The sequence below is a fragment of the Hippopotamus amphibius genome, chromosome 16 (assembly GCF_030028045.1).
Source record: "Hippopotamus amphibius kiboko isolate mHipAmp2 chromosome 16, mHipAmp2.hap2, whole genome shotgun sequence".
NCBI lineage: Eukaryota > Metazoa > Chordata > Mammalia > Artiodactyla > Hippopotamidae > Hippopotamus > Hippopotamus amphibius.
The window spans coordinates 12,848,123-12,862,787 of NC_080201.1; the positions used below are offsets into that span (position 1 = coordinate 12,848,123).

The 14,665-nt window shown below is 41.8% G+C and overlaps 1 protein-coding gene across 2 annotated transcripts in view; it reads left to right on the forward strand.

Moving 5' to 3' along the window:
• The window catches only part of RFWD3 (ring finger and WD repeat domain 3), a 46,165-nt gene extending 36,849 nt beyond the window's left edge, over positions 1-9,316 (forward strand). For both annotated transcript variants that reach the window (XM_057712896.1, XM_057712895.1), the window contains exons 10-13: positions 1,209-1,385; positions 3,043-3,257; positions 4,521-4,732; positions 6,878-9,316. In XM_057712896.1, coding sequence (XP_057568879.1) covers positions 1,209-1,385; positions 3,043-3,257; positions 4,521-4,732; positions 6,878-7,021 — 748 coding nt within the window. In that variant the 3' untranslated portion in view covers positions 7,022-9,316. The remainder of the gene's footprint in view (positions 1-1,208; positions 1,386-3,042; positions 3,258-4,520; positions 4,733-6,877) is intronic.
• Positions 9,317-14,665: the final 5,349 nt, after the last annotated feature.

Genomic DNA, 14,665 nt, shown 5'->3' on the forward strand with positions numbered 1-14,665 from the left:
CAGCACTATTTACAATAGCCAGGACGTGGATGCAACCTAAATGTCCATCAACAGAGGAATGGATAAAGAAGATGTGGTACATATATACAATGGAATATTACTCAGCCATTAAAAGGAACGAAATTGGGTCATTTGTAGAGGTGTAGATGGACCTAGAGACTGTCATGCAGAGTGAATTAAGTCAGAAAGAGACAAATACCGTATATTAATGTATATATGTGGAATCTAGAAAAATGGTATAGATGATCTCATATGCAAAGCAGAAATTGAGACACAGACTTAGAGAACAAATGTATGGATACCAAGGGGGAAAGGGGGAGGGTGGGAGGAATTGGGAGATTGGGATTGACATATATACACTATTAATACTATGTATAAAATAGATAACTAATAAGAACCTACTGTATAGCACAGGGAACTCTACTTAGTGCTCTTTGGTGACCTAAATGGGAAGGAAGTCCAGAAAAGAGGGGATATATGTATACGTATGGCTGATTCATTTTGCTGTACAGTAGAAACTAACACAGGATTGTAAAACAACTATACTCCAGTAAAAATTAATTTGAAAAAAAAGTAGTTTTGATTAAATATCTGTTAGTTTTCTTCCTGTTTAATTTCTGCAGCTAAATCTAAGGGACATCATGATACCTGGTCTTAGGTCTGATATACTTTCTGACTTTTCAAGAATGCTTCAGCTTAATTTTACCCCAAAACTCAATGTACCGTTATGTTTTAAATGTATCTATATGCTATGACTTATTTTAGTAGTGTTGAAAAATAGGGGGAAAAAGAGAGGTTAAATACCAGTGTTATTAATGACTACCTCTGGATGATTGGATTATAATTTATTTTTATTTGTCTTGTATGTATTTTCTGATTTTTTGATATTAAATATTGATAAGCTTTGTAATAGGTAGCTATGGAGAAGGTCATAGGGGTAGAGTAGAGAATGTACTGTTTATCTGTCCCTTTAACTTATTCTTTTACTTCCTTACAGCTCAGGAGGAAAACCTGTGTCCTCCAAAACAAATATTTTGGAATTAAAAGGAGTTAATCTAGGCAGTCTCTAGTGGAAACTGGGAATCCAAATAGTTTTGGTGTGGGGATGTGTTCATAAAGGATCATCATTTAAATGATAATCTTTACATCTTTGTTCTGTATTTGATTTTTGTAATGTGTAATTGTAAAAATCTTTTGTAACTCCACAGCCTGGAGACAAATACCGTGGTCCAGACTTACGATGCTGGACGTCCTGTCTGGACCTGCTGCTGGTGCCTTGATGAAAACAATTATTTCTATGCTGGACTGGTCAACGGTTCAATTCTGGTGTATGACCTTCGGAACACAAGCTCTCCTATCCAGGAATTAGTGCCTCAGAAAGCTAGGTAGGGAGCCAACTGTAGGTAACAGCTCTCTCTTGGAGGATTATTGTATTAATCTGCTCTTTTGAGAGTGTTTCACAGTTGATCAGAATTCCTAACAGAGGGCAGTTCTCTGAGTCCACTGATGTTTTCTTACTTCAGAATCAGAAAGATCCTTAGAGTTTGTATTAATGATAGTTCACATGGTAGAAAGTTCTGGTACCAAATATAACCAGATTCACCCAAAATGCCAGAATGAAATCAGATCTGTGTTGAGAACCCAGCTCCACCTTTTATAAGCTTTGTGACCTTGGTCACGTTTCTTGGCCTGTTGTGAGCCTCATCTGTAAAATATGGTTAGCATAGTCTTACTTTCATAGACACGTGCCTAACACACAGGAAGAGATCAGTAAAGAGCAGCCCAATAAAAAGTGATGTAAAACTTCCCTAATTCACAGTTGAATCAACTTGGTCTAAGGATACCATATTACCATGATTTATCCATTTATAATCCAGTTATAGAGTTGGGAGGTTTGTGAAGTCGGCCCAAGTTCTGAGGATGGGTAGCCACCAGTACCACTTTGTCTCTTCAGAATGTATTAAAAGGGAGGCAGAGGAATCTAAACATAAAGATATCACTATAGTAATAATTATTTACTGAAACCTAGGCTCAACACTGTGGGGTTTTCTTTTCACTTGGGTGAAGTGGAATCATGATTCATTGATGTGCTTCATGGGCCTGAAGGTGACTGATATAAATTTATACAAACTCCAGGCAAACAAGGTAACTGTCATTGTAGAGGGATCCACATAGAGTAGATAATAAAATACAGCATATAGCAAGGAAAGAATACATATTATTCGCTTTTGTTTTACTTCGCTTAGGTTAGCTTCATTTTGACAAGGAAATAAAATAAAGCAGGCAAAGTGACCACTTTGGCAGCTTCAGCAGAAATGAGTTCATAGGAACATAGTCTGTAGGCTAATATTTCTGAGAGAACTCTTAGCATGCAGTCTGGGTCACATGATTGCAGAAGATATTTAGAAAATCTCTAAAGAGATAGTCCTGTTTCCGAATTAAAATGTAGTTGCTTTAGGCTCTTGTGTTTTGTTGTTGTTTGCTTTTGTTTGTTTTTGTTTTTTGGCCATGCCGCATGGCTTGTGGGATCTTAGTTTCCTGACCAGCAGTTGAACCCAGGCCCACCACAGTGAAAGCACAGAGTCCTAACCACTGGACCTCCAGGGAATTCCCTAGGTTGTATTTTAATTGAGGAGTTCAGTCAAGTACAACTTGGAAGCTTTAGTCTATTAGATGTATAAGCTGAATTTCCTTCCTGACTTTTCTTTTGTGTGTGGCTAACCCCATTTCCAGAAGCTTCACACCAGTCAGATCTTGTGTTTGTGGTCTTGGCTGTTAAATGTCCTAGTCCATTTTCTCCCCCATTGTTTTTAGAGCGTGTGGTGTCTCCTCTGAAACTGAATGCGTAATATTATATGTATGTCCTTTTGTTTCTACAGAGTGGGTTGGTAATTTTTATCAGATATCAGAGGATAAGAGACCTACATAAGTTTTTTAACCTCTTTTATAGAGTTAGGAATGTCCTCGAGGGCTGCTGGTAGTGGGGTCTGGAGCAGTCCAAGTATCAGAAGGTGAGGTGTGGTTTCCTTTCTTTCTCTTCAGATGCCCACTGGTATCCCTGTCATACATACCCAGAGCTGCCTCGGCTGCATTTCCGTATGGTGGGGTGTTGGCTGGAACCTTGGAGAATGCTTCCTTTTGGGAGCTGAAAATGGGCTTTACTCATTGGCCTCATGTGCTGCCCATGGAGCCTGGGGGCTACATAGACTTTCAGACAGAGAGCAGCACCCGGCACTGTCTTGTGACCTGCAGGCCTGGTGAGTGTTGTTGGGGTGTCCTCCTGGGACCTGTGGTTTGTTTGGGGGCAGATTGGTAAAGGGGAGAAAAGGAGAGCTTGCCCTAGCCTTCAGGTGGTACTGGTAAGCCCCTCACAGACTAACAGCTCTTGCTACTACAGTGAGGATGGTGGCCCCAGGTTCTTCTGTAGAGCCTGCCTCCCTGTTCCTCACTTGTGTGAACTGGGACATATTTGGCCAGGTACTCCTTGGAAGTGAATTAGCCACTTTAGGAGCCCCTATGACCTAACACAGTAGTGGAATGAGGAGACCTGCTCTTGAGGCCACTGAGCTACCCTTAGATCAGTTTCATGTCTTCTACTTGCCCCTCATTTCACTTAAAAGCAAGGCCCAGATAAGGGCAGTCATGTAGACTCTAGACTATTAGCTTTTCTTCCTTATTTGGGGCCAACAAAGGTAAGTGAGAGTAGATTAACAACCAAGATGGCCCTAGCCAGCTGAACTTCTCATGGCCTCCAGAACCAGGACTGCAACTCTTGACTACCAACTATGCTTAAATTCATAGGTTTTTTTCTAGCTGAAAGGTATGAATCTAAATTCCTGGTGAGCTATATTGCTGGTCAGGCAGATCTTTTGTCAGAGATAGTCATTAAAGTGCCCATTCTTCTGCTAATTGTGGATTGACCTAATCATTTTAAGTTTTATTTGAGCTGAGAAGCTGCCTCAGCAGACTCTTCTTTCCCTTTTGGTTCCTAGTCATCTCCTAGGTCTTCTGTCTTCAAGGATTTGCTATGACATGTAGAAAGCTTGGGGATCCCATTTTGTTTTCTAGCTTTTGTTTGCCTCCCAGCAGAACCACTTATATATGTTTCCCCTTCTGTAGTAATAATACGCTTTCACTTTATATGTACAGTTCCAGGCATTAAGGGGGGCCTCACTGGGGGAAGGAAAAAACCTTGTAGTCGGAACCCTTAAGGAAGGAAAAAACCCAAACAGAGGTCTGGCCAGATATAGTGATTTTCCTAAAAAGGCTAGCTCATTCTTAGAATTGTTTCCCTCATAGACAAAAACCTATAGTAGGTTACTTGCTTCATCCTAGCCTAGGGTTCTGAATTTCATTTGTGATGTATTATTTTGTTCTTGTTATGTTTGCCCTGTAGCTATTCTTGATGGTTTGATAGAATTGTGCCCTTTCCACTTAACTAAGTTGTAACCAAGTTCAAGTACTTGATTAATTTCTTTGGACCATCGCCATGGATCAATACCGATTTCTCTGTCTCATAGATAAAAATCACAACACCTTACGAAGTGTGCTTATGGAGATGTCCTATAAGTTGGATGATGCTGGAGAGCCAATCTGCTCCTGCCATTCTGTACAGACATTCCTTGGGGGACCCACTTGCAAACTACTGACCAAAAGTGCCATTTTCCAAAATCCGGAGAATGATGGCAGCATCCTGGTGTGTACGGGGGATGAAGCATCAAATTCTGCCCTGGTGAGTAGTCTGTCAGTTTTTTATACTGACTTTAATTGCACATATCTTTATGTGTGTATATGTGTGGTTGCTTAGTTTATTTTTTACACAAGTCACACTTTATTGATACATACTAATCTATAGTTTGCTCTTTCCCATTTCACTTCCTGTTTTGGATATCTTTCCATACCAATATCTGTAGATTGACCTCATTCTTTTTATGTGAGCTATAGCGTCTCATGGGCCATATTGTGAACCTTCCAAAAAAAAAAAAGGCACTACTGAAACTTCTGTAAAATAATTGATTAGGCATCAGCTTCATCAATTCAGGATGAAACTAACAGATGAAAGGTTGATGGGGAATTTTACAGTGGAGGGGTTAGCCTCTCACCAGCTGAATACATTGATCAACTTTTGCATCACTATAAGTGGGTTAACCAGAAATAATTTGCCTCTTGATGTAAGGCAAAATGAAGCACATGATATCTTCTGTGTGGTGTCCTCGAACCCATAGAGCAGCACTGTCCAGTTAAGTCACACTGGTCATGTGAGCACTTGAAATGTGGTTAATATGAATGAAGAACTGAATTGTTAAATTTTTATGTAATTTAATTTAAATGTAAAGAGGCTTATGTGGCATACTGTATAGCACAGGAAACTACTTAATGCACTGTGGTGACCTAGATGGGAAGGAAATCCAGAAAAGAGGGGATATATATGTATGTATCGCTGATTCATCTTGCTGTACTATAGAAACTAACACAAAACAACTATATGCTAATAAAAATTAATTAAAAAAAAAAAAGCCTTATGTGGCTCATGGCCACCATATCAGATAGTGCCACTGTAGAGTTTAATGCTGTCATTTACTGGAATTGCAGTGGGTAGAGGAACAAGTTGAGTAATAGCACAGAAAGCAAACAGACTGATCTAGGTTATGGACATTCTGTAGGACAGGGACAACCAATCCTGCTTCTACAAGTCAGTGGCAGAAGGGAGAACAAGTGGGGAGGTTGGATCTGCCCTAGATTGAAAGAGGTTTGGGACTTCCATGGCTGTCCAGTGGTTAAGACTCTGTGCTTCCACTGCAGGAGGCTTGGGTTCGATCCCTGGACAGGGAATTAAGATCCTGAATGGTGTTTGGCGTGGTCAAAAAAATAAAAAGAAGCTTATTAAAATTTATGACTACCAAGTATAATGTGGACTTTACATGGATCCTGATTCAAACAAACCAAATGTAAAAGGAGACTATCAGAAAATTTTTATTATGTACTAGGTATTAGAGACTACTATGAAATTATTGCTCATTTTGTTAGGCTTAGTGACATTGAGGTGTAAGAAAATGTCTTTTTTTAGGGATGTATACTTAGGTATATAAGGGTAAAATGACATGATGTCAGCAAAGAAAAAAATAAAATCAATAAATCAGGTATGGGACTTCCCTGGTGGCACAGTGGTTAAGAATCCACCTGCCAGTGCAGGGGACATGGTTCAGTCCCTGGTCCGGGAAGATCCCACATGCCACAACTACTGAAACCCGCACGCCTAGAACCTGTGTTCCACAACAATAGAAGCCACTGCGAGAAGCCCGCGCACTGCAAGGAAGAGTAGCCCCCGTTTGCCTCAACTAAAGAAGCCAGCGTGCACCAGTGAAGACTCAATGCAGCCAATAAATAAATTCATAAATAAATTCATTAAAAATAATCAATAAAGCAGGTATGGTAAAAGCTTAATAATCTGGGTGATGAATGGCTCATTGTACTATTCTACTTTTTACTTAATTTTTTTTCATAATAAAAAAATTTTTTAAAGGAGAAGAAAGCACCATTTAGAATATAGGTTCCATGAGGTCAGACATGGACTTTTTGTCTTGTTGACCCTTCTTTCCCTAAAAGAGTTCTTGGCACATAGATTGAAGGGGTGAATACCAGGCTTGGTTTTCAGATCCACTCACAGGTAGACTAATTGCTGATTATAGTAGATGAGGCCATACATGACCTATGTCAGGTGTGCTGGCTTTGTGCAACCTTGTGAAGGTTAGGGACAGTCTGTTTTGCTTCCCAGGCAATGCTGTCTCTGCAGTGCTTTCAAAGTTGATGATAAAGAATGCAAGTCCCCAGCTGAACTGAAGGACTCCTGACTTTTATTTCTGCTTTTCTTTTTTAGCTGTGGGATGCTGGCAGTGGCTCATTGCTGCAGGATCTACAGGCTGATCAGCCTGTCTTGGACATCTGCCCATTTCAGGTGAACCATAACAGCTACTTGGCTACCTTAACAGAGAAGGTGGTCCACATCCATAGGTGGGAATGACCATGATCTTGAAACTTGTCAAGCATGCTGCTGGTTAATGTTAAATGTTGTTTGCTAGCACCTAGCAGCCCTGAGCAAGATCTCTGCTTATTGTCTGTGGCCTAGAACATTTGGGATCGTGGTTCCGTTGGGTTAGTATGATTCTAGGACTCCAGGTCAGCAAAACACTACAGACTGTATTTTCAGTGTCAATCAAAAGAGTCAGTGACTGATACTCCATTAACATCCATTTCTTGGGTTAAAAGCCTTCATGAATCTTTGCTAGGAATCAATATTTTTGGTCAGACTTTCTGCTGAACCTCGGAGGATATCCTGCCAGCAGTCATTTAGGATATGAGTGTGCACCAAGCATTTCCTGAGGATGTGACATCCCAACAGAGTGGTCTTGTTGCTTGAGCTTTATGACTTGGGAATGCTTATGTTCCTGAAGGGACTAACCATCTTCTTGATGCTGCTTGGGTGCAGCCTGGATGCAAAAGAGTCTTCAGTTGAACACAAGAGGGCACTGTGGAATCTTGCAAAGGATTTGATCTATTTCTGACCTTGTGGGCTGATAACCTTTTAGTAACTTGGTCTCATCCCCACGGAAGTGTGTGGTAGAGCACATCTGGTCTGCTTTGTGGCAGAAACAGTTATGTTCAAGTATGCAGTGCTGGGATATTGGTAAACCCACTGCTGATGGTGGCTGATGAGCTACAGACCCTTTCCTAATGCCAAGTGTAAAGAGCTCATGACGTTGTGTGGGAGTCAAGGAAAGAGAGCAGCTGTTTGAGCAGTAGGGAAGACTCCCCTTTTTTTCTAGCCAGCTTAGGATCTCAGGATTGGTTTCCTATAAGCCAGTGCTTTGAAGGCCACTCTGTCCCTCTCACTAGGAAAAGGTGAGCCATATGTCAAACAGCTCTTACTTGAGTCTCCTACTATGAGAGATCAGGAGCCAGGGGCTAACCAAGAGAGGCTTACAAAAGAGAAGCTACTCAGACTGGTGCTGAAAGCAAGAGAAGGACTTGTCTCTTCCATTTTGAAAGAGTTTCTCTCTGAATAGTCAACCCCTTGGAGTGAGGAGCCATTCTTTAGCATGTTTAGCATTCTCAGGTTAAAGCCTTCCCCCCAGGTGAAACTGACGTTTGATTCCAAGTTCCTCTGATTTGTCTCCCTTCCTAACTTTTAAAAAAAGTGTTTTTAGTAAAATAGTTATTCTCAGGAAGATAATAGTGGTTGGAGGCCTTGTGGATTGTAGGGAGATGCCCACCAGCTTTCATTTCAGCCCCGATTGTCCAACTTTGGGAGCTGCACTTTTCTCCAATAGAGGGCTCAGTTTATATCTATTTGCTTTGCCAAAGGCTACTCTGCTAAACTATTGTCCACAACAGAACATGTCTCAAGGTGTGCTCCCTGTTTTTGGGAACAGGATGGCTAACAGAGTGTGATTTTCTTAAATAATTGTAGAAATTTTATCATTTTTATTTTAAAACAGTTCTGACCTGTCAACTCCTAAGCTGTTTCCAGCATTTCTCACCAGCAAGGGGTTATTGCAGTAGATTTCCCCAGAGTTCCATGTTCTAGCTGTGCTTTTTAAAGAGTGGCCTTCTTCTATTTAAGGACATCTTTCAAAAAGCCAGTTTCCAGAGCCTGGGAAAGAGCCTCCTTTTCTAGAGGAGGTGTTCCTTTTGATATGTTGATGATTAAGAATGGCTGCCTAGGCCTAGAGCTTCAGTGGTAGGAAAGGATTTGAATTAAAAAGTAGAACTCATCTGGTTTCAGCAGATGATAATAGAGAGGATGCAAGTGGTCAGTCCCTGGCTGCCTTTGTCTTTGGCAGGGGCAGAACCTGGGACAGGGTTAAGATTTCACTAATGTTGAGTACACTCAGCTGATGCCAGTTAATTCCCCCCACGCATAGGAACCAAGGGACTTGTATTACTAGGGAAGTTGGAAGAATCTCGTGTGTTACCAATCCTTGCATTCCAAATTTAGATGTTTTAGAAACAAATTCTTATGACTATGACTTATTTCTCCAAAGGAAAAAACTGCCCCTGCCCTCTCTTCCCTCTGCCTGGCAGGAGAGATTACATCTGTAGATCCAGACACTGCCCCACCATGTTCCCTCACCCCTGTCTCTAAGGTTGTTTTCCCATTTGAGGGTTTGGAATTAAGCAGACTCAAAAATATTTTCTTGTATATATCCTTGTACCTGCTTTGAAAACCGGACAATGGGGTCTCTGTTCATGTTTTATGTTTTAATGTTTGTGTTTTACATTTTAATGTTAATATGAAAATAAAGCATTTACCATGTGTACCAGCTCCTGATGTCTTTTGTCTCTCTCTCTTTCTCTCTCTCTCTCTCTTTTTTTTTTTTGGCTGCTTTGGGTCTTTAGTTGCGGCATACAGGATCTTTTGTTGTGGTGCGCAGGCTCTTCGTTACCATGTGGGCTTCTCTCTAGTTGTGGAGTGCAGGCTTCTCTCTAGTTGTGGCGCTCAGGCTCTCTAATTGTGGTGCACTGAGCTCCAGAGCGTGTGGGCTCAGTAGCTGTGGCTCTCGAGAGTAGTTGCCCCTGGCATGTGGGATCTTCATTCCCTGACAAGGGATCCAACTGGCATCCCCTGCATTGCAAGAAGGATTCTTAACCATTGGACCGCCAGGCAAGTCCCTCTTTTGTCTCTGACTGCTAGACACAAGAACATGTCTGCCTTTTGGGAGAAGGGTATAATCCCAGTCTGGTAGATTTCTTCATTTCATGTAGTACTAGGTCTGAATTACACAGAGTGGTCCCTGGATCTGAAAATAAACATCTTATTTAAATTGATGAAGTAGTTTAGGCTGTAGCTGGCAATACTCTTTTCCTGTTGCTAATGGGAAGTTCTGTGTTTGCCTCTTAAGAACTCCCCTACACTGGTCATTTGTCTTTTTATTCTCAGATCCAAGGGCCTAAAACCTGCAAACTACATTTCCCAGACTCTCTTTGCCTGATGGCTTCCTGTTAGTTTCTTTGAATCCAGAAGACCGTACTAGGGAGGAAGAAAGGACACCCTTTTCTTTCTCTTAGTCTTTGGCAGCACTTCTGACAGTGTCAGCAGCATTGGGCAAGTTTGGGCTCCTGGGTTTCTGCTCAGTACTACTCTGGCTACTTGCCTCAGTTTCTTCGTTCTGTTTAGTTCAAGAATTTCTTTCACTGTAAACTATGGTGTTCTGGGGTTAGACTAGAAAGGCTAAAGATGTTTCCAGCTGAACAGCAAATGGAGTATACTAGATTGCAGGAGGACTAAGTCCACAGGTATAAATAAGCTTAACATTGTCATGGAGCCTGGTGCTCCATCAGAAAAGGTATAAAAAGTCCTGGGTAAGGAAGTAAACCCCAAATTACTAAGAAACGTAACACTGTTTTCTCTTCCATAGTAATCTTCCCTTTGTTTCCTATCTCAGTGATTGGCTGTCAGTTAAATTTCTGAAAATAAACGTTTGTGTGTCCTTGTCCTTTAATCAGTCAATTTGTTTGTTGGTAACAATCTCTTTTGATTATTTATCCCTTTATAGTTTACAAAGCCCCTCCTGAATATATTAATTTGTAAACAATGTTGTGGAATAAGTATTGTTATTCCAAAGGGGAAGAAATGGGTTAAAAATCCAGTTCAAGAGAAAATACATGTAGGTGGCATTTAATTAAATTTTACATATCCTAGTCTAATGCGACTGCTGTCCTAGCTCAGTAGTCATTGTGTTTTGTTTTGTTTCCTGAAAATTAAAAAATAATCAGAATAGTTCATTTTAGATTTATAGTAATAGCTTACATTTACTGAGTATGTGCCTAATGCTGTGGTATACCTTTTACATGAAAGGAACTCTGAGAGAAGTAAAAGAATTTACCCAGGTGTGGTGGCCATGAACATGAGCCTCTCAGATCTCCAATCAAGGAGGGCATAGTTGACTGCTGTTCCAGCCCCTGAGCTCTGAAATCCACTACTGAATCACTTCCCAAGGGTTGCTCCCAGCCAGCGACTGAGGATGGCAGGGACACTAAGGCAGGCCCATTTCCGGGAGACACTGAGTGCCTGACAGGCACTTTAGCTTGAGGACTCTCCAATAGCGTTGGCTAAACTTTCTTAGAATTGAACTTCAGTCTAAGTTGTTTCCACCCAACCGTCCTGTCTTCCTCTCTATCTCTACTTCACTCAGGGTGAGATCTGTGTGTTTGACTGATCTAATTGCCTCATGTAAGTGGAATTATGCAGTATTTGCCTTTTTGTGACTGGCTTATTTCATTTAGTATAATATCTTCAAAGTTCATCCATGTTGTAATGTGTCAGAATTTCTTCCCTTTTTAAGACAATGATATTCCATTGCATGCGTGTACCACATTTTGCTTATCCACTCATCTGTAGGTGGACACTTGGGTTGCTTCCACATTTTAGCTATTGTGAATAATGTTACTTGTGAACATGGGCGTACAATTATCTCTTTGAGACCATGCTTTCAATTCTTTTGGGTATATACCCAGAAGTGGAATTGTTGAATCATATGGTAATTCTGTTCTTAATTATTTGAGGAACTGCCATACTGTTTTTCCACAACAGCTGTACCATTTTTACCTTCCCACCAATAGTGCATAAGAGTTTCAGTTTCTCCATATCCTCTCCAACTCTTGTTATTTTCTCTTTTTTGTTTTTGGGGTTTGTTTGTTTGACAGTAACCATCTGAATGGTGTGAGGTGGTATCTCGTAGTTTTGATTTGTATTTATGTAATGATTAGTGATGTTGAGCATCTTTTCATGTGCTTATTGTCTATTTGTATATCTTCTTTAGAGAAATGTTTATTCAAGTCCCTCGCCCACTTTTAAATTGGGTTGTTTGGTTTTTTGTTGATGCCTAATCCCCTTTGGTTTTCTGCTTCCTGATAGACTTAGATAACACAGGTAGTGCCAGGAGTGTTCCAGGAAATGTGGTAAGATGGGGATGATTGAGGCCAGGAATAAAAAAGACCAGGTGGAAATGCTTAACTTCCAGAAGCCTACCATTATTACCAGCGAGATTGAAGAGCTGTCCAAGGAGTCTTGACCAGCAGAGAGTTGGGGAGAGAGTTAATAAAAGATAGCATCCGTAGGGGCAAAACAGACACAGCCAATGAGGGTGCTTTTTAACATCTGTAACCAAAAAAGTCCACAAAAAAGGAAGGGCAGGAGGCTAAAGGTGGTCATCCTCATAGTTCATGCTCCTTTGCTCAGTTTCTAGATGTGAGTCAATTTTCAGATCCAGAACCCATTGATGAATACTTATTGGGAGCATGGGAACAAAGACCCTACAACACCATGCCAATTATATGGTTCCTTCAGTCTTTCCCCAAAGAGATTCTTGGCCATTTACTTGGGTAACTATACACTGACAAAAGGGAAATAACCAAATATTTGAGGACCATTGGACATTTGGTCTGAGTTGCCATTGATAGACGAAAAGCACCATCATAGGCCCCTGGCCCCTGGGAACCTGGTACTATAAATGGAGTCTTGGCTAGAGTATGGCTCACAGTGGCCCCACTGGTTATGTGGACCCATCCAGTGATCATTTCCCTAATCCCAAATATATAACAGGAAATGATCTAGAATAATCTAGACCTAAAAAGACTAGATCATTGTGAAAATGATCTAAAAATGTGGTGTTTCTGGCCTGTAGGGTAAGAATTACCATGACAGGAAAGGTCAAATATAAACCTTAGAAACTGCTTTCCGATCACTGGGCAAGATAATTAAGCAATGTTGGGAATTCCGCTGCAGTCCAGCGGTTAGGACTCAGCACTTTCACTGCCGTGGTCTGGGTTCAGCCTCTGGTTGGGGAACTAGGATCTACAAGCCGAAAAAGAAAAAGCAATGTCTTACTGGGGACGGAGACACTGAAAAACAGTGGAGAGTGAAAAATATTCTGGTGAGTGGAGCTGATCTTTCCACTTTGTATGGAATGAGAAGTGGTTTAAGGTGAGAATATAAACAGATTCCTGGGCAGGGTCCAACAGCCTGGTCTGGGATAAAGGCATGTGGTTGGACTGTGTGGAGAAGGCACAGTGTGTAAAGACTTTTTATTACAGGACAGTGGACACTGGGAAGCCTCCACCACGGAAGAGGCATTGAACCAAGTAGGCAAAATGACTTGACCAACTGACAGCCATCCTTCAGCCACTGTAGACTTGATATGCTGGCCCCATGGAGTGGCCGTGGTGGCAGAGATGGAGGCTACATATGGGCCCAAAGTCTGTCTGGGAGAATGGACTGCCACTTACCAAGGCTGCCTCTGAATGTCCAACCTGTCAGCAACAGAGACCAACACCCAGTCTCTGATATGCCCTGTTCCTGGAGATCAAGTAGCTACTTGGTGGCAAGTCCGCTACAATGGGCCTCTTCCTCTTTAAAAGGCCAACAATTCTTCCTTACAGGGATAGCTACCTATTCTGGGTATGGATTTAACTTTTTGGCTCTCAGAGCCTCTGCCAGCAGAATGCCAGATTGAGGCACAGATTGCTGCACAACATAGCATCTGACCCAGGGGACCCATTGTACAGTGAAGGGATTGCAGAAGTGGATCCATGACCATGGGGTCTGTTGGTCTTGTCATATACTGTCTCATCCAGAAACAGCCAGCTAATAGAATACTGATAATGACCTTCTAAAGACAGGTGAAACACTAGCTAAGAAGCAACACTGAGAGAATAGGGTGTCACTCTTCAGGGTGCAGTGTTAAGAGACCTCTATTGGTGCTGTTTCCCCAATAGGAGGAATACATGGGTCCAGGAACCAACATGAGGAAACAGGAGTGGCTCCACTTACTGTCACTCCCAGTGACCTGAGTGATTTTGTACTTCCCATCCCAGCAACCTGGGCTCCACATGGTTGAAGGTCCGGGGTTCCTACAGGGGTGCACTTTGCCAGAGGACACAGCAAGAACTATAAATTAACGGCGGCTGCCAGAGCACTTAAGGACCTTGTGCCCAGGGACCAGTAGGTGAGAAGAGGAATCAACATGTTGGCAGTGGTAACTAACCCTGATCAGCAGGTGGAAGTAGGGCTGCTTGTACATGATGTGAGCAAAGGGAAATATCCAAGTGATCCACTTGGATGCCTTCTGGTGCCTCCATTGCCTCTGTAACTGTGGACAGACATATGCAACAATAGCACACCAGGATGAGAAGGTTTCTATGTCCACTACGAATACCACCCCTGGAATGAAGGCATGGATCACATCACCAGGTAAGTCACCAAGACTTGTGAGGTACTAGCTGAGGGTAAAGGAAATTCAGAATGAAAAAAAAAGGGGATGAATACCACTTGCCGCCCTGAGATCACCAGCAATGATGGACCTTAGTTTATCTCACTAACCTCCCTCTTCTGAGTTTTTCCCTCTGAAAGAGATCCGTGGAACCTGTAGAGTAGCTGCTCATCAAATTTGTGTAGAGAAATAAATCTGTGGAGCACAAGGGGTAGAATATGATGGTCAGGAAAATTTGCCTCTCAGATCTCCAATTATGGGGACTGTAATTGACCAATGGTCCTAGCTACAGTGCTCTGAAATCCATCATTGGGTTCACTCTGAGGCCACACCACCCCCAAGGGTTCTTCCAGCCAGTGACTGAGCCTGGCAAGAGATGCTAAAGCAGGCCCATTCCT